This window comes from Myotis brandtii, unplaced genomic scaffold (assembly GCF_000412655.1).
Source record: "Myotis brandtii unplaced genomic scaffold, ASM41265v1 scaffold208, whole genome shotgun sequence".
Lineage (NCBI taxonomy): Eukaryota > Metazoa > Chordata > Mammalia > Chiroptera > Vespertilionidae > Myotis > Myotis brandtii.
This window is the reverse complement of record NW_005357764.1, coordinates 3,163,853-3,183,996: the sequence shown is the minus strand read 5'-3', so window position 1 is coordinate 3,183,996 and position 20,144 is coordinate 3,163,853. Positions and strand designations below refer to the sequence as shown.

General features: G+C 36.0%; 1 protein-coding gene across 1 annotated transcript in view; it reads right to left on the bottom strand.

Annotated features, from left to right (window-relative positions):
• ADAMTS19 (ADAM metallopeptidase with thrombospondin type 1 motif, 19) overlaps positions 1 to 20,144 on the bottom strand; it is a 178,231-nt gene that overhangs the window by 1,399 nt on the left and 156,688 nt on the right. Inside the window, exons 20-21 of the mRNA XM_005865612.2 lie at positions 19,171 to 19,323; positions 2,348 to 2,525 (exon numbers count right to left, since the gene is read on the bottom strand). Of these exons, the coding sequence (XP_005865674.1) occupies positions 2,348 to 2,525; positions 19,171 to 19,323 (331 nt within the window). The remainder of the gene's footprint in view (positions 1 to 2,347; positions 2,526 to 19,170; positions 19,324 to 20,144) is intronic.

The following is a 20,144-nucleotide window of genomic DNA, read 5'->3' as shown; positions in this document are numbered from 1 at the left end:
CAGTTCACACTCAGTATTATTCTGTATTAGTTTCAGATGCACAGCAAAGTGCTTAGAAAATCATGCACTTTACAGAGTGGTCCTCCCTCTTCTTCAAGCACCCAGCTGACCCCATACATAGTTATGATATTATTGAGTATGTTCCCCATGTTGCAGTTTATATCTATGTGGCTATCCTGTAACTACCAATTTGTTCTGCTTAATCCCTTTACCTTTTTCATCTAGTTCCCCAAACCCCCTCCCTCTGCCAACTGTGAGTCTATTCTCTGTATCTACAGTATGAGTCTTTCCATTTTGTTTGTTTGTGGGATAGTGATTTAATGCACCTTTAACATCAAGCCATTTATCATGTGACTGAAATTTATAGCATTAAAGTGTTTAAAATGAGAACTCGATATAAAAAAAATTGGTCATGTAAATTTAGGCTCAGGTTTTCTGAAGAAATAGTGTGTTCTGGCATGCATAATAAAAGTCAGTCCTGCTACAATTCTTTCTTTTGCCACTATTCTAATATAAATCATTATTTTACACTTAGAAACCTTAGATTTCCCGATCACTGTGCTTCTGTGTTTGGGGGTACACTGTCAAGAAATAATAAACATGCCGAAACCGGTTTGGCTCAGTGGATGGAGCGTCGGCCTGTGGACTGAAAGGTCCCAGGTTCGATTCTGGTCAAGGGCATGTACCTTGGTTGCGGGCACATCCCTAGTGGGAGATGTGCAGGAGGCAGCTGACCGATGTTTCTCTCTCATCGATGTTTCTAACTCTCTATCTCTCTCCCTTCCTCTCTGTAAAAAATCAATAAAATATATTAAAAAAAGAAAAAAAGAAATAATAAACAAAACAATGCAATTTTATTTATTTTGCCTCCTGCACACCTCCCACTGGGGATGTGCCCGCAACCAAGGTACATGCCCCCAATCGGAATCGAACCTGGGACCCTTCAGTCCGCAGGCCGACGCTCTATCCACTGAGCCAAACCGGTCAGGGCAACAATGCAATTTTAATTAAATTCTTCTTTTAGGTCATTATTTTTTTGGCCACATACTTCAAGAAGAACTCCAAGTAACTGCTGGAGAAAGGGATTATATTGTTTGAAATACATGGATTTAGCTGCATTTGCTCTAGGATTGCTTAACTTTTTGTTTTAACTAGTCTTAATTCTCCTTGAACTGATTATTTCTTAGAAATGTTAATTATTTGGCTCAAAAAAAGAGGAATTTTGTCTGTACATGAAGGACCAAACTTTTCCATTTGATTGAATCTATGCCTGGAAGAGTATCTAGAACGATTTACAATTAAATTGTTCTCCTGAAGATTATGTGCACAGATCAAAACGGAAGGTGTTAAACATAGACTAACCCAGTAACAGCCAAGCAGCAGTGCTGGTAAAAGCCACTAATTGCCACAGACATAAAGGCTAATTCGTTCATGAATATTTGTTATGTAAGTGCAGGCTATATTTAATTAAAATACATACCCTACTTCTTCATGACGGCTGATTAAATGACAGGTATTGAGAATACACATGAAAGCATTTTACAACATAAAAGTCATTGGAATCAATGTTACTAGTAGCTATTTGTTTGTCATATTATGTCCTTAAGTATGAAAAAAATTGTACCTTTTGCTGAGTGATATAGATCCATGTACCCATTTGTCTTGAAAGTCATTTTTTTTTACTCTAAGTTTCTCCAAAGGATAATTTGTACCCAGGATCACAAGGAAGGATACTGACAGTGGAGAGATCTAAGGTATATACTACAAGTACCTTTCAACTAGACCAGCGGTTCTCAACCTGTGGGTCACGACCCCTTTGGGGGTCGAACGACCCTTTCACAGGAGTCGCCTAAGACCATTGGAAAACATATATAATTACATATTGTTTTTGTGATTAATCACTATGCTTTAATTATGTTCAATTTGTAACAATGAAATCGGGGGTCACCACAACATGAGGAACTGTATTAAAGGGTCGCGGCATTAGGAAGGTTGAGAATCACTGAACTAGACACTACCTTAATTAATAGTTCGGCCATGAGACTGGTCAGAACCCAAAATACGGTTATACCCTTCAATCCTTTACATGATGAGCTTGGGTGGTATGACATTCATATTTCCAGGGTCTGGTTCTGAGTAGACAGCTTCAGGTATCAAAATAGTTTATTCTTTACGATATTTTACCCACCTGGCCATTTGGATGAACCCACAGTAAAATAGAGCCAATTTAGTTAGGACCAAACTAATTAGTATCCATTTATAACTAAGCTTTAAAGTGATGTGCAAAATAGAAGAAACCACGAGTATTTCCGTATTTCTCAAAACCATTTCCTTTTGGTCAGCTTACCCAGCCTGGGTGATGTTATGGTATTTACATTAATCTTCTCATTGCAGGGCTGAAGGTGGCATGGCCTGTATGCTGCAGGCTTTTCTGAAGAAAAACATTCATTTCCATGTCGTCCTGTGACCTTGTGCATGCACTGGATAACACGGGACTGCATTCCTTTGCCACAGGTAATTGAGCACTGGGAGAGAGAGAGAAGGCTTGTTTAAAGTCCTTTTTGCTGTTTCTCTCTTCTAGGCTGTGAGCCACCTTCTCCCTGTATTTCTTAAAATTGAACATGAGCCACAACATCCAGAGTTGATGCAAAACATGGGTTAGAAACGGTGATGCTCATACTTGGGTACAATGTTTTCTGCGCCCTCTGGCTGACCTCAGGCAGAGCTCAGGGCGATGCAGGACAAAGGCGAGTAAAGAAAGCCCGAGAGTATCAGTGGGCAAGGAATAGAATGACTAATACCAGACATGCACTGGGGCAGACAGTTTTTAAAGTTCTGTCTAGTTTGCGACAAAATTTTGATTTGCTATTTTTCAATTTAGTCATTGATCTCAAGAGTTAGCCTACGCCCAGCTGTGGAGCTGGATGCCTGTTGCAGTCTTTGTCTCCTCATCTACTCTTTTGCTCTGGCCTTGAAATGTTGATCAACAGTTTCAATATGGCTTATCAACCTGGCATATGATGGAAATAGCTGCTATTTCTTGGCAGATGACACAATATCCAATACTATGCTAATAAAAATATTTGATAATCGGATTTTTCTAATAAAATACCCTTTCAATGGATTCCTTGTATTTCATAACTGCAGATTGTCTTCATTTGTAAGATATTTTGCAAAGAAAAATGTATTTGATGTACAATGGTCTTTTATTAGGGAAGTCTCTTGGGTCCTCATGTATCCCCAGATTTGATTTGTTACACAAATAAGCTGGTGCTTACTTGACTGAGAGAATAAAGTGATTTTATGGTATCACAATTACATGAGAGGGAATATGCTTGCGTTTCTGAAAATAATGACTTATTTTACTAGTCATCTTACCCATATTGATCTTTAGCCAAATGATCTTAGTGTATTCTCATTGAAAACTGGTAAATACTTTCTGATTGTCCCCTTTTAGATATACAGGCATAAGGTTTTAATGTATTTTTTCCCTTTGTGCTTTACCAAGTCATTATTAGGACTGCACTCTCTTTGCCATCAATTCTTCCTTTACATCGTTACAGGTCCCAGCTCTTCTTTTCCTTTGCACAAGAAGCATTCTACACAAACCCTATTCACCTCAAGCCTAGTCTACTAATGTTCGTCTTGTCTTTAGTCCCCAGTCTTCCAATCAATCCCACTTGTTAATACTGAATATATATTCTTCCAAAGTTGCTTTACATATATAATCTCATCAGACAAAAATCTTTGATTACTGTGTCACTGCCTGCAAGATAAAGCCCAGTATCCCAGAATCTCCAGGCTGGTGTTTATCTATCTCCTCAGCTTTATTTTCCACACTTCACTGTAGGAATCATTTGCTCTAATATAGATTACCTAGAGGCCCGGTGCACGAATTCGTGCATGGGTGGGGTCCCTCGGTCTGGCAGGTGATCGAGGTCTATCGGGGGCCAAATGGCTGGGGGGAAGAACCACAGGAGGTTGGCCGGCCGACCCCCCAATCGGGGCCTATTGGCAAGGCCGCCCGGTAGGGGGAGGGACTGCAGGAGGTTAGCCAGCTGGGGGAGGGGCCACGGGAAGTTGGCTGTGGGAGCACACTGACCACCAGGGGGCAGCTCCTGCATTGAGCATCTGCCCTCTGGTGGTCAGTGCACATCATAGCGACTCATCAACCAGTCGTTCTGGTCATTCTGGTCGTTCATTCGTAACAGTCACTTAGGCTTTTATATATATAGATCATGCCCATGCATTTTCTATTCCCACACCTACAATTGTATCCATAGTATTACTCTTTTCCAAATTCCTGGCTGCTTTTCAAATCACAATCCATTAAGTGTTCCACAATTACCCCAACAATTTACACATATTTATGGTTTATTTTTCTTGTTAACTTTACAATCTGAATGTTTCCAGTTCAGTTTAAGCTTTACTATAATTTAAAACTATTATAAGAGGAGTAACTACTTAAAATTGTCTTTCTTCCTTAAAAGCATCTTAATACCACTCTATAAAATTGATATATTTATATAAATGAAGATATTATGTTTCTTAGAAAAATATCTTCAAGAAAATTCACAATAGTTAAACTAAAAACTTTTAAGGGGTTAAGTTAATATGGGAAAATATCATTCAAGTATCTATTCCTAAAATTTATGTAGATCTTGAAATATTTGAGAAAATAATAATAATAGAGCTTCATAATAGATGAACTCATCTGATCAGTAGAGGAAGTTCGCAATCATGTCATTGAAGCCCAGGAATCAGTCACAGACTATTCCCAAAACTTTTGATTAATTTTATATCAACTCCATAGGACATGAGCAAACCAAAGTAACATATCATTTTTCAGAATTATAAAAAATTCAATAAAGTAACAGAATAAATAATTTTAGCAGATAATGGCTGAATAGTGTCTTTCATAAAAATCTGAAAAACTAGTGAAAAAAAGTTAGTTGTATTCCTTTTGCAAGTTAAATTTTGTAACTTGTATATGGGAATGACCCAGAAATAAAAATAGCATCCAGGAAATAATAAAAGTTCTAGAATTCATTTAACTAAAACAGACTCATTTTGCCTTTGAAAGATTTAGAATAAGTTTTATTATAAAACTAGAGGCCCAGTGCATGAAATTTGTGACCCAGGGGGTGGGGGGTGTGTGTCCCTCAGCCCAGCCGGCACCCTCTCCAATCTGGGACCCACCGGGATCGGGCCTAAATGGGCAGTCGGATATCCCCCTCACAATCCAGGATTGCTGGCTCCCATCCGCTCGCCTGCCTGCCTGCCTGATTGCCCCTAACTGCTTCTGCCTGTCAGTCTGATCACCCCCTAACCACTTTCCTGCCAGCCTGATTGTCGGGAGATGAGTAAGTCAGAGTTCAGAGAGATTAAATGAACTCCTAAAGGACAAAAGCATACACTCCCACTTCACCAGTCCAACTTCCCAATGAGAAGCCTTTAAAAGGAAAACCCTGTGTTGTGTACTCACTAGGAAAGAAAACCAAGTAGAAGCAGAAGACCTGGAATCAACATGAATATCTTAATAATAGAAAGACAGTTCACACATACCATTTGTCCACACAAATGTTTATAGCAGCTATATTCATAATTGCTCCAAATTGGTAGCAACAGAGATGTTTCTTATTGGGCATGGAATAAACTTATATACCTACTACTAAGTGAAAGAAGGCCATCTGAAAGGTTACATTGTATTTGATTCTAAACATGTGACACTCTGGAAAAGGCAGAACTATAGAAACAGTAAGAAGATCCATGGTGGTTAAGGGTTGGGAAGGGGGGTTGAATAGGTGGAGTACAAGGTATTTTTAGGGCACTGAAACTATTCTATCTGATAGAGTAATCATGGATATATGACATTATGAATTTGTCAAGACCCATAGAATGCACAACATCAAGAGTGAACCCTGATGTAATCTATGGATTTTAGTTAATAACTAGAGGCCCGGTGCATGAAATTCCCACACTCAGGAAGCAGGGCGGGGGTCCCTCAGTCCAGCCTGCACCCTCTCACAGTCCAGGAGCTCTCAGGGGATGTCTGATTGCTGGCTTAGGCCCACTTTGGCAGGAAAGGCTCCAGCCATCGCTGCTGTGCTTGCCAGCTGTAAGCCTGGATTCTGGCTGAGCCATGCCCCCTGGTGGTCAGTGCGCATCATAGTGACCAGTCATTCTTCCGTTCTGTTGATTTGCATATTAGCCTTTTATTATATAGGTAGTCTAATAGCCTTAGAAAGTCCTTAGAAAGTAATTCTCATTATAATAAAATATCAACCTCTTACTAGTAATTACTTTCTTTATAACACATTTTAGTAAAAAATTTATTACAAATGTGTGGAAAATGAACAGATATTTTAGTTCACTGAAATTCTAAGGTATTTTCTAAATTAGTTCTTACTTTATTATAGAATATACTAAATAATTGAATATTTTGTCAAATCATATTACTATGATTAAAGACAGACATTAAAAGGAAAAGCCAAATTAATTCTGGCCTTGAAATGAGGAGACCTGGGCTCCAATATTGCCACTAGCAACTAATTCACCTGGAACTTTTCTTTGTTTTTGGTAAGCAAGGCATTAGAGTAGATCATAGCTATAATTTCAGGCCTAAATAACTATGAAAGTAAAAATTCCAAATTTTATTAAAAATTACTGTAGTCTGGCAATTTTTAAGTGGTGAAGCTGTGAAACAGTAAGGACTCTAGTTTCATTATCTGATTATTCACTGCACCACCCAACAATGGTATGACAGAAATTCTTCTCAGTAAAGTCTCAAAATATAATTTGCTTGACTGTCTTAGAATATCCAATCATTTATTGGCTTTCTAAATATTTATACATCACCCATTATGTTCAGGATCCCATGCAGAAAATATAAACAGCCGAAGTTATTAATACTGTGGAGCTGGTACTTTATTCCATACTCTTTATTACAAAACCCAATGATATAAAATAACACTATAGACTTTCACTAAAGTCCAAAATGCTAAAATGTCAACATTAATTTGCCAGCAACCGGTAAACAAACACAAGGTTATCAGATAACTTGCCAATAATCTTTCTTTTACAAGGAACATTTCCTGACAAGAGTATTTTTTAAAAAGAGAATTGGATTGCCTGACAAATATTCTATTCCCCAAACAGTTTACTATCCATCACCTTGAAAGACCTTGAAACAAAACATCCTATTAATCAATTTCATGAACTAGAAGCCTTTAATTCTGAACAGCAAACACAGTCTTGATGTCCCAGCTTCACTAGAGTAAAAAGGAGACAGTAATCTTTAAAACCAATTTAGAACAGCTTAGAAAATGGCTCTCATGATTTTGGAGTTAAAAACAGTATTTTGACAGAGACAACATAGCACAAGGAAAACGTATATTGGCCATCTCTCTTTCCCACCAAAATCTGAGCCCCGACATCTTTGAAAATGCAATTTGTTCTATTGACTTAGTGATAGTCATTATTTCAATCTACCTGAGAAACTATGACCTTCCCCGTCCTTGGGTTCACATGACTAATGTTTTTAGATGATAATGCTATGGCTTTCTCCTAAAATAAATCCTTCCTTGACATGGGACATTAGTGACAATTTCTAAGACTGTATTAAATTATGTCTATACTATAGCTTGCATGCCAAACACTAACCAAGAAAAGGAAACTTTCTCAATAATTCAAACAGTTGGGACTATTAAAAGATTAGCGAAATATAGTAAATGAGAACCACGAATACAAATGGCAGCAAACCAATAAGAAAAAGGCTTTATCCTCTTTCAAAATACATTATAGAACTTTATAATCATAATCATTATCTAAATCCTCATTTTCCTTCTGTCATTCTTATGCCAGGTGATAAGAGCTGACTGACTTGGTTTTACCTAAGAAAATTCCATCTAAATAAGCTGGGAGGGAAATATCTGGGGACACATAAGCAATGCCCAAGTTGGTGGAAGTGTACAGTAGACCTTTAACTCAGACATTTAGAGTTTTCTAAAAATGGCCAAGGATGATCTGGTGATAGATAGAGATGTGAACTCTTAGAAAGTTTTATTGACTAAATTAGATGGGAGCCCTGAGGGGACAGGGCTTGGCAGTTCTGGTAAAGACAATGTAAGATTCCAGAATGACTTGGCAAATTTATGGATTGGCCTAAACACAAACAAATGAGGGAAAATAAAAAATGTAGAAAAAACACACACTAAAAAATTCTTAACCAATTCTTAACTGTGGCATTATCATAGAAGCAAAGGAATTAAATGAACTCTAAATGGCTATGATGTCCATCTAATGGACAAGCCAAAGAGTGGAATCCTTTCTTCCATCACAAAGGATAGACAGGTGGTGAGACACTGCCCAATAAGTAAATTGAAGAAAGAAACTGACCATGAAAATTTTATTCCTGACACAGCATTATTTATAGCACTGATAGACAGTGTTATTAAGACCTTGGTGTAATACTTTGGAAAATATGTAAATATCTTATAGAAGGAGTTCAAGGAAAGGTCATTTATCCTGAGACATTTTATTGAAGTTATCATTTCAGTACGTTCAAGGGCAGTGAGTGTGTGCTGTCGAATAACTGTGGTCCAATGAAATTACTTAAGTTTTCAAGTCTAATCAGATGCATTGAGGATAATTAGGTCTTATTAGCACAATAAATTTTTTGACCCTCCCCGGCCTTCCTGCTGTAGTTTGACAGTCTGTTCGAGGCAATTCTGCCTCTGTATCTATTATTGTTCAAAAGTTTATAATGGTCTCTATTATCCATGAATGAGTGAGATCATGTGGTATTAGCACAATAAATTTTTTGATGGATCAAATACTATATACATAATATGAACACATTCTGTTACTAAATTTCTATTTTATATAGAAATATTCCTTTTATGATAGATCTGAATTTATCAAAAATCTGCATCATTTAAAAATAATGTGTATTGTTCCTATGAATACCGCTATGCCTACTGACATAAATCCACTAAATACTAACAAATTCTGTGTTCCATAAGTTCTTAGATCAAGTAAATTTATTCCACATACATGACTTTGAACATGGAGTTAAAAAAGATTTCCACATCTAGTCCTAAGTATTGGGATTCTTATGGTAAAATGCCAAACTTTAAAATTATTGGTTAAATGAGTTTCTACCTTTCCTTTCGGGACTTCAGAATAGTCACGTAGACACTGTTTTGGTGCTGGTTAGTTATTTGTTACTCTGAATATTGACATAACTTAGTTTTGGGAACCAAATGGGACATGATAGTATAATAACTTCATAGACTTAGGTTAAATAATCAACTAGTTTGCCAATGAGTTTACGGAATTATTAATCTGTATATGTTAAACTCTAATGTTAAACTGTGAAACTCTTCAAGCTGTAAATTTTGTAAAACGTCCTCTAAACATTATAAACCAAAGAGGCAGAAAACCCAATAGTAAAAATGCATACTACTATAAGCTACTTACTTTCAGTTTTGTTGGTTAACAAATACAACTAAACTAGCACTGGTCTGATTTTGAATTCCTTGAAAGAAAACCAAATTTCAGTGTATTTAGGGGTTAAAAATAATAATTCCCACACTTGGCCAGCACAAAGATTACCCGAGATTCCTTCCTTCTAGACTGTGCCAAAGATATATATTTTGGAGAGAATGTGTATTCTCCAGGCCAACAGCTAAGGAAGGCTCTGTAATGCTTTACTTATTTCCAGCTGGCCTCGGTAAGAAATAGGAATTCCTAAATTAAGAGAAAATTGTCACTGGCAAAAAGCGTTCAAATTATTTTTTCTACCAATATAATATACAATCTTACAGGACCTGATATAATCTGTAATGTTAAGTGTCAAACTACAACAAGCTTAACAACACTGACTTGAATAATTTGTCTTTGGGAATAAGTGGATTATTTTAACAAGAGTTTTAACAAGAGTGAAGTAGCATTCACAGTGGAGAACGGATCTCATAAGGAAACTAAATGATGACTTCTACTGGAAATTATTAGTGCAGCATTCCTATTCATTTCTGTATATGTTTGGCAGTTCCATCTTTCAACTTTTTAATAAAGTGAGTGTGAAACAAACATACTAAGGAACAAAAGTTAGGTTTGTTTTTATGATTTGCTATTTATTTTGGTCAGTGTTTCAGCATCTTTTTAAAGTAGTTTATCTGCCTTCTTTAACACATGGGTATTTGGGATTGAATCTATTCCTAGAGGTCAGACATTTGAAAAAAATTTTTTTTGCGTATGTGCTTAATTAATTCATCGTTTGGTTGTACAGTTCAAACTATTTTTGTTTCTTTAATGAAAACATTTGCATATAGTTATAACAAATCAAGAAAATGTGTGTGGCAAAATCAAGCAGATTACTTATGAATGATTAGCAGAGAAGTGAATATGTTATGAAAAGACTGTCAAAGTAACAAAAAATAAATTTTTTATATCAAAGTCCACATTGATCACTGCAATGATGAAAGAAAAAAAAAGATGTTTTGCATTAAGAAGTAATTAATAAGCACAAAGTCTTGGGCACATATGCAGTCCTGCCGGTGCTCAGACAATCAATCACAGAGGCCGCAGAGGTGAAAAAAAGATTATCAAGACGTTTCTATTTTAGCCCTACCCTCCCAGGGAAACATCTTGCCACCAGAGAGAACTGCTGGGAACGACAGTGATTGAACTTCCTTTTCAAAGAACATACTTTCCAGGTCCAGCCCAACCATTCCCAGTCAAAAATGGATCCGATCCTTCCGTGGCCACATTGCCGGAGCGTGTGCTTTTGTTTTGTTTTAATAAATAGAGTATTGATTTAAAATAGCACAGAGAGCATATATAACTACCTTTAAGTTATTCCAACCTGAAAGAAATACTGTCTCTGCCAATTCACAAGGAACATTCCTCAGTGTGCTTTGCTTCCATCTACTGCTTTCCTTCCAGGTTAGATCATTGCTGTCTAACCTGCTGGCAGGTGTTCAGCCAAATGGACTCACAAGAATGCAGAGGAAGTCTGCCAGCTCCCTTGAAGCTCAATGTCAAGCACACTTTTTTTTTTGGCTTAAATTGCATGTTCTTCAAATAAGGGAGAATTTACTTTTTTTTTTTTAAATCACATTTTTAAGTAGTTTGATTTTTCATACAGGAAAATGTCAGGGGAGTCATGTGTTTACATAAAATTATATTGGTTAGTTTAATTTTCCTGGAGAAAAAGAAGCTAGTTACTAATTCTTTTGTAGGAAAATGCTGTTGTCATATAGTTGTCGTTGTTATAGAATTAGATGCCAAAAAATAAAATAGATCAAAAGACATACAGTGCTTCGGTGCATCACACATTTTTTGTCTGTTTGTTTAGCAGTCATTTATTCAATAAATATTGCTACACGTAGTGCAATGCTCTGGTCACTCAGATTTGTGAGAAGGTTGAGACATTCTTAATAAAACAGCAACAATGTAAGGCAATAAATAATTCACTGAGAAAATGTAATATAGCCCCGCTGGCGTGGCTCAGTGGTTGAGCGTGGACCTACGAACCAGGAGGTCACGGTTCAATTCTCGGTCAAGGTCCATGCCCAGTTTTCAGGCTCGATCCCCAGTGGGGGGCATGCAGGAGGCAGCCAATCAATGATTCTCTCTCATCATTGATGTTCCTATCTCTCTGTCCCTCTCCCTTTCTCTCTGAAATCAATAAAAATATATTTTAAAAGAAAGAAAATGTAATATAGTCAATAAGTGCAAATTATTTCTGCCACTTATTGGGGAAGCCCTTTAAAAAATTAGGCACTTGAAGGATTTAGAGAGTTGGAAGAAACGCATTCCAGGCAAGAGAAAAATATAAACGAAGACATGGAGATTGCAGAAGTATACACTGCTCAGGCCTGAGCTTAGCGGACAAACTAAATTAATGAGAATGCTGAGACCAATTTCAACAGGTAGGTTAGGACTAGAGTATGGAAAGCTTTGAATGCCAAGCAAGTATCTGGTAGGTGACAGTACAGCCATGGGGAATTCCCTGCAAGTACTGGGCTCTAGAACAGAGTGAGGAAGTCATCCCTGTGAGCGAATGGATGTGAAAGAGGAGGAGTATGTGGATAAGGGAACATATTAGAAATTTTTACTCTAGTCTTGGTGAAAAAATAAGGATAGTAGTATTATACTGGGAATAAAGAGCAACTGAGATTGGATAAAGATGTGAATATATATATATATTACTTGGCCATAAAAAGAGAATGAAACCTTACCATCTGTGAATATACGGATGGACCTTGTGGGTATTATGCTAAGTGAAATGTCAGTCAGAGAAAGACAAATACCATATGATTTCACTTATATGTGGAATCTAAAGAACAAAATAAATGAACAAACAAAACAGAAACAAACTCATAGATTCCGAGTACATTTTGATGGTTGCCAGATGGGAGAGCGGTTGGGAGGCTGGACGAAAAAGGTGAAGGGAGTAAGAAGTACAAATTGGTAGTTACTAAACAGTCACGGGGATGTACAGTACAGCAGAGGGAATATAGTCAATAATATTGTGAAAACTATGTATGGTGCCAGGTGGGTAGTAGACTTATTGAGGTGATCACTTTGTAAGTTATATAAATGTCTGATCATTCTGTTACACACCTGAAAGTAATATAATATTGAATGTCAACTGTAATTGAAAAACAAATAAACAAATAGCAACCGAGACAAAACCCTACTTGTGTATAGAAGAAAGGCTCAGGGTAGCTTCCAGTCTGGGTAAATGGGAAGATGATATCAACATTTTTCCAGAAAAAGGAAATTGGTTGTAGGAAACAAAATGAGACCTTTTGTTTTAAATATTCCAAATTTCAGGAACTGTTGGAAGGCCAATGGCACAGTCCTAAAGCAGCTGAAGTTTACTGTGAGAATGGGCTTCTTTAACTCCCTCTGGCTCAGTCCCCATCTCATTGAATGTTCTTAACAGTACTTTCTTCTCTTGTTTCCCATGGTTTTCCTCCTGCTCCTTTGAGTACCCCTTTCTCTTGTTTTATGAGATTATTTAAAATTATAAAAACGATAAGCAGTTACTTTTCCAAATATCAATAGACTGGTAGAAATAATTAGAAAATAATTCTGTAATTGAAAATTATTTTTTTTAAAAAAAGAAAATACTTTTGAATAGAAATAATAATTCATCTCAAAAATAATTTTCTAGATTATAGATAACTTCAGTTTAATTTCCATTTACAAATTTTCTCTAGTTTGAAAATAATATTTACCAAACTAGTCTTTGAAATCAGAATAATCTAATGCCAGCTTTCCCAAAGTGTATTACACTAAATAACAAACTAGCTACATGCTCTGCAAAAATCACCTTTGGTAAAAAGAAAAAAGAAAAGAGAAATACTATATTCTCCCTTCGAGATTTACTATGTACAGCAGAATGTTTGTAAAGTCCTACAGCAAAAACTATTTGTTTATTATCATTGCTTAATTACAGCATTTCTCATACATGTAAACCACATCCCAAGGAATGAGTTTTCTTTGGGACATAATTTTGGGGATACAAGTCTCAAGAATTTGTAAATTATGAATTTAGTCTTATAAAAAGGATGACATTCTGGTTTCCGGTAGCTACCAGTTTTACTGATGCTAATGTCATGGAATGGTTTTGAGCAGATTGGGAAGACAATATATTTTTTTCATTATGGCATTTCTCATTTTATTCGTTATTTTACTGTATTCTCTAGTTTCAGCCAATACTTAACATTTTCTATTTTTACATCCTTGTAGGGTATTTAATTTGGTTATTTGCTATTGCTGCTAATTATTTCTTCAAAGTTGAATGAAATCCTTCCAACAACTGATTGAGCCTTCCTCTATTAACCTAAAAGAATTCACTTAAAACCAGCAAGTTCTGCATAGCCTCAGATGCATGCTGGGACCTCCTGCAAATTGATTTCAATTGGGGTGGGGTAGATGCCAATATTGGGTCAGTCCAGACATACAAGAATCCGTAGTCCTAAGATCCTAGCTTGATCCTGGGGCAACAAGAAATCCCTCCGTTGGGATTTTTGGATCTGGTTCTTTTCGTTCCCTTATAACTAATGCAAAAACACTAGGCTACAGAGATGCATCATTAAAAACATGATATTATCTAGTCATTTAGTTTAAGATATTCTTGATTGCACTGATTAAGATGTTTCTTTAACTTTCCTTTAATGATTCCCTGAGTTTTCCTTCAGTGGAAAGAAATGGCCCTGGTGATTACCCATAATTTCCTACCAACTGTGATAAGTCACAATTACTACTGTCAATGTTAATTTTAAGGAGTGACAAGCTTCTGTATAGAAAATAGAAGGCGTATAACCAGGCCAGGAACGCTGTGAGATTTTGGAACAGCCTATTATAGCCTATTATCATATTCAGAGCTTCAAATTCACATGATCTGTCTGTACAAATCCAATATAACAAAGAGAGCAAGATAAAATAATTTTTTTTAGCGATAGGTGAAAACGCGCAAACCAACCCAGTTACAGTGACTGCTGGCCAATCTGAATAAAGGTATGACAGGGTAATAAATCTTCTGTTTGTCTTTCTAGACTTGTTTGAAGTATGTCACTAAGGAATCTTTCATTGATTTGTTGTTTCTTTGATCTTGCACCTTCCTGTTGAATTGTTTTAATTTACTAATTATGCAATATGGGAACACTTTAAGATTATAACATTTGATTATGCAAAGCCACCTTAAAGAAAGAGCATAATTTACTTAATTAATTTAAAATTCTATTTTTGAGCTTCTTTGAAAAATACAGTGCTAACTACTCAGGACACATTTTCCCATAGTTATTACAGGGTCCAAGGACAATATAATACACTAGGTGGATTTTAACAACATCTGTAGTATGTGTGGTAAGAAAATTATTTTTACCAGAAATAATACAAGTAGATGCAGGTTTTTCATGGTTTCAAAAATAAGTTATGAAACAATCGATTTGTTTTATTTTGAGCCACAGCATTGTTTTTTCAGAAAAAAATAATTGCAGCATAACATTTTGAGATTTGTAACTACATAGAACTAGAAAATCTCCACTCAGAGAATGACTCAGAATAAGTAGAATTCCTATTAGCTTAAATGCAATTTATATAGTTAGGAAGCACGTATTTACTCTGATATTGCTCCCCTACTCACTAGAAAGAATTACCTTAGTTTTTGGGTTCCTCTTCTAGCTAATTCCTCTCTCTATTCAACTGAATATACTGACTATAATTGTGGTTTCCTTCTGCAGCAAAAGTTAAAAATGACTTTTTTATACTGAAAGCTTTAAATATACTATTTCTAAACAAAGATATATCATATCATCTATATAATTAAATCACCCAAAATGATTTTTTGTGCTTTGAGCATTATTTTGAACTACATCATCACAAAAGACTCATAATCTCTTCTCAAAATAATCTATTAATCATGTCATAATTTGATATGATACTATTTTTTTTCTCAGAATTTTAAAGGACTAAATTAAATTCAAATTGTAATGTGTAAATTGAAAATAAACCATGATTATCTGCAATACCAAGGTGTTTTGTTGTCCTTATAATTCACCTGAAAAAGTGTAAACCATTTGTTAATACTGCATAGAAAAGTTAACTCTAAAAAGCTTCATGAAGGACTAAATTCTGTCTAACAGGTAGATAAAACAATACTCTTTCACTTGCTCCTCTACTGGTTTCCAATAATGAAACCAAGAAAGTTGTAGAAGTTCAAAAAAAGTCAGGCCAAATAGAGGCAGAAAATATGGTATTTAATTGAACATAAAGAGGCTGTTATTTTTAAAGTAATTATATATCTTTAAAGTCAGTATTCTATACTTTGGTCAGCTTAAAAGAGTAAATACAGATTTATTCTGCCAGAGAACATATGGGTTGTATTCTGCTCTCCCAGGAAAAACCCTAAAGCCATATGTGCATCAGAGATACGGTCACAGTGTGGCACATAATTGTGTCAACGGTTAAACTCAGCCAGAACAGAGCGACCACATTGTTTGTATCCTATTTTTGCCAACTCCCCAATCTCGATGAAATAAACATGAATATTATTCAACTTATTACAGGGTTGAAATCAGAGATAATGATTTTAGGACAGGAGATTTTTCTCTTTGAGTACACTTGGATCTATATTTTTCCTTTGAAGCTGAGAGCAATTTTCCCACTGTTTACACACCACCAAATCATAAATGCTAGAAATCACACAGGCTGACACGCATGCAGTGAACACAGTGTGAGGCATAAGCCATATTCTTAGTAAGCCTTAACTGTTTAGCCCAAATTACCTTGGTCCAATAGTGGTCAATGAGTTTTACACAGTGAACCTGAGAGTCTGTCTTTTAACTGATTCTCTACTAATATTACTGAAGCGGGGCTTTAGAGCTCTACTTTCTGGACAGTCCATTGAATACTCCGGATTAAAGAATGCAAGGGTGAATTTTTAGTCCACTTAGGTGTATCAGTAGTTTAACAATGTTAGTAGAATGTGAGTGAAACTAACCGATTAACTGACCTCAGAAGAGCACAGAAATCCACTCCCACTGCACACATCTTATTGTCATCCTTATCCCAGGGTCACAGCTGGTAAGAATAAGAGATCTATGTTTCCTCTGCCCATTAATATTTTAACCACTGAAATCGAAATATCACAGCATTATTCTTTTTCTCTGTAATTATTTTGGGATGGTCTTCATTTTAACACGATAGTGGTATCTTAGGCGTGAAAAAAGGAGGAGAGAAATCAATGAAGTTCACATGTAGCCACTGGCTTCAAGTTCTACTGCTGTTTGAATCTGTTATGCTGAGGCCTCCGATATAAATGAAGAAGGAGAAAATGGCTTTAGGGTAAAGAGCAGATTTATATTCACAGAAAGAGAAGAAAAATGCAACACACTGGATCTTCTAAATAAGCAAACAAAGAAAGAAACAGTCCAACAAACAAAGGTAAGAAGTCATAGAACAGTAATGAATATATATAGTGGCTATTGATTTTGTTCCTCACAATGGCCATGTACTATAAGCTGGGTAGCAATTTGGTAACTCAACAAAATCAATTTAAAGTAATTCAATCCAAGTATATTTAAAAGTTAGATACATGTAATTGTGGTAAAATTTTAAAATATATATTTTTAGGCTTAGCATGAAAAACCAAAACTAATGTCTTCTATAATCTCCCCAGTTAATTTTGATTTTGCTTTTAAGATTTAACCAGAGTCCACATAATAGGCACATTTTAATCAACAGCTTTTGTCATGAAAATAGGATTTGCTTGCCCTATTTCCATATGCTGCAATGCAGGAGCTTCGTTAGTTCTGTGTCATAATTTACAGTAAAACCTGGATCTTCTGGTTTTTTGCAATTACAAATTTGTCTTTTGTAGTTAACAGACTTAACATTTATCACTTAAAAATATTTCTACTAATAAAGTTGGGAAAAGGTCACTCATATATTCTAGTGGTTTTGAAATTTTTCCTTAGTTTAGAATCACTTAAGGAAAATCTCTAGGATTTCACTAGCCCAAATAAAGGAATGGGGAGTTCTTATAATAGAAAGTGAGCAATGGGCGATATTCTCCGCCCCCTCCGACTAGTACTTTATTTTCTCATCCTGTTTCATACCTTCAGAGCTGAATTAAGAGTTTATATATACACACAATAGATGTCTATATTCTTTATTTCACTCCTATGGAAACAAATACACAAAGGTATCCAATGGCTTAACCAGTTTGGCCATCTGCACAGTGAGGGAGTCCAGACTGTCCCCATGTCTCTTGACTTCCAAATCATTGTCTTTTCCTATCATCCTACTGTATTTTTCCTCTCTAAGAATTGGGGAAACATAAATAAACCTTAACATTAAAAAAATATATTTGTGGTTAATTTGGAATTTTGTTTCACCTAAAAGTTGTTTACTCTGAAGTACAATGTTTCCTTATATGGTTCACCAGTTAAAAGATTCCTGGATTGGGCTGAATATTTCCTAATTCTGTACCCAGGGATTGATTTACATTGTTTACAAATGCCTCCTGTAAGAGTCCCAGTGTGAACTCTGAATGTTGTAAGTAGTGGAAAGAGAGTACAGCTTACTGAGAACTCAAATGCTATGTTAATATGCAAACTTTTGTTAGTGAGGAGAGGCAATGTCACGGATTTCAATATTGGGCAAGCTGGCTAACCACAGTGCATAGTTCAATGAAAAATTTTCTTTCAGAATTTCCCTCGGTGTTACTTATCAAGAGCTACCGTACTCCCTACCATTCCCCAGCAGCCACCACTTTTTATTTATACAATAAATAAAAGAGGAAAAGAGGGGATTGAAGTCTCTTCTAAGCCCTAGAATTTTATGATCCCATAACAATAAGTATATTAGATTACAGCTAAATGTGGCAAGGCACAGGGGACCATTTGATTAATATTTACATTTCTGAAAACTAGTATTTGAGAGCTGTTTTCCCTAGGTGTGATCAGAATTATACCTTAAACCATGGGATTTATATATTTATTTATTGAGTCACTTTGCAGAGTGAATATGTGACCTGTTTTTATGGCTCATTTATATGAGACTCCATTCATAAATTTTAAATAAGCATTATTAATATCATGGTATTAAACTTACTGTTTAACTACTAAATGAACTGTGTCCACTTGATTTGACCAAAAGGCTTCAAGAATACCGTTCCTTCTCTTTTCTTCTATCTACAACCCCAAATATTGGTGGGGAAAAAATCTGTCTTTTACCTATTATGATGGGCATTCCTTTGTTTGACTTTGCCAATACTTTCCTTAATTATATTTTGAATTGACTCTCCTGATAGTATTCTATTTCTTAGGGAAGTTTTATGCAAAAAATAATCTGACAAAGAACAATGTCACAAAAACTAGCAACAGAGCAACAATGATTTGCATTTTGAGAGCTTTCTTTGTGTCCAAAATCGTGTTAATTGCTTTATACATTGTATCTTAATCTTTAAAACAGTTTTATAGAGATCATGATTATGGATAGAGGCAGGATTTGAGGATATAATACTCGATATCCCATAATCTTCACCTCTATCCTCCATCCCTCCTACATCCATACTATATGGATGTAGTATCCAGGGCAATGTGGATATTATTGAAACCCAATACCGAGAATGTGCAGAATGATTCTCACCTTAGACCAGTCACCCATTCGCCACAGGTAGCATTTGGAGTAATCCTCACAGTCCTCGGCCTCCCTGGGTCGGGTGGAAAGGACGCACTTCTTTCTGGGGTTAGTACACCTCACGGTCCGCTGACGGACACCTTTGCCACACTTGACGGAGCACTGGAAGACATCAGAGAGTTTGCATAAAGCCAGTGTTTAGAAGAGAGACAAGTGATGAAATTATGTAAAGTGTGGATCCTACTCATCTCCATAAGCCGATAACCCACAGGAAGAATAAGGAGAACGGGCTATGCACCAGTATTAGAGGCCCGAGGCAGCTCAGGCACAGTGCTGGGGCGAAAGGCTTTCAGGAGCACAGGACCGTGATTGCAGAGAGAAATAGAGCATAGGGATTGTTTAGGAAAAACAAATAGAATGCAATGATCAAAATGTAAATGCTACATTTGATTGACATCAAATATTTACATAAATTGTGTAATAAAGTTCATTGCTCTATTTTTGCTAAGATTTTTATCTGTGTTAGCCTAGAAATGTAAAAAATGAGAATTTTTTCAAATGTATTTTCTTTTCTTCCAGCACTATTTATCCCCCCTATACCTTCTTCCACCTCCACCGACCTCCATACCCCCTCGCCATCACCACACTATTGTCTGTGTCCAAATTTCTTATAGAATGCCATTTCTCATAAACTGTTCTTAAAGCTAAAACCAAGAAAATCTTAGCAAACATAAAAAAGAATGTCTTTACATGATTATATAGCCCTAGAAAACATCATTCTAAATAGTTGTATAGATTGAAATATAAGTTGATTCACAAACAGTTTAATTGACATTATAAATAACGGATGCCTGATTGGCATTGGGGACATCACAGATATGAAGCACACATGTATATTCCACCAACCTTTCAGGTGCAACTTGCCCGCCCATTTACATTGATGCTTTCTATTATGTAAAGGTTCCCAAAGGTACATATCACTG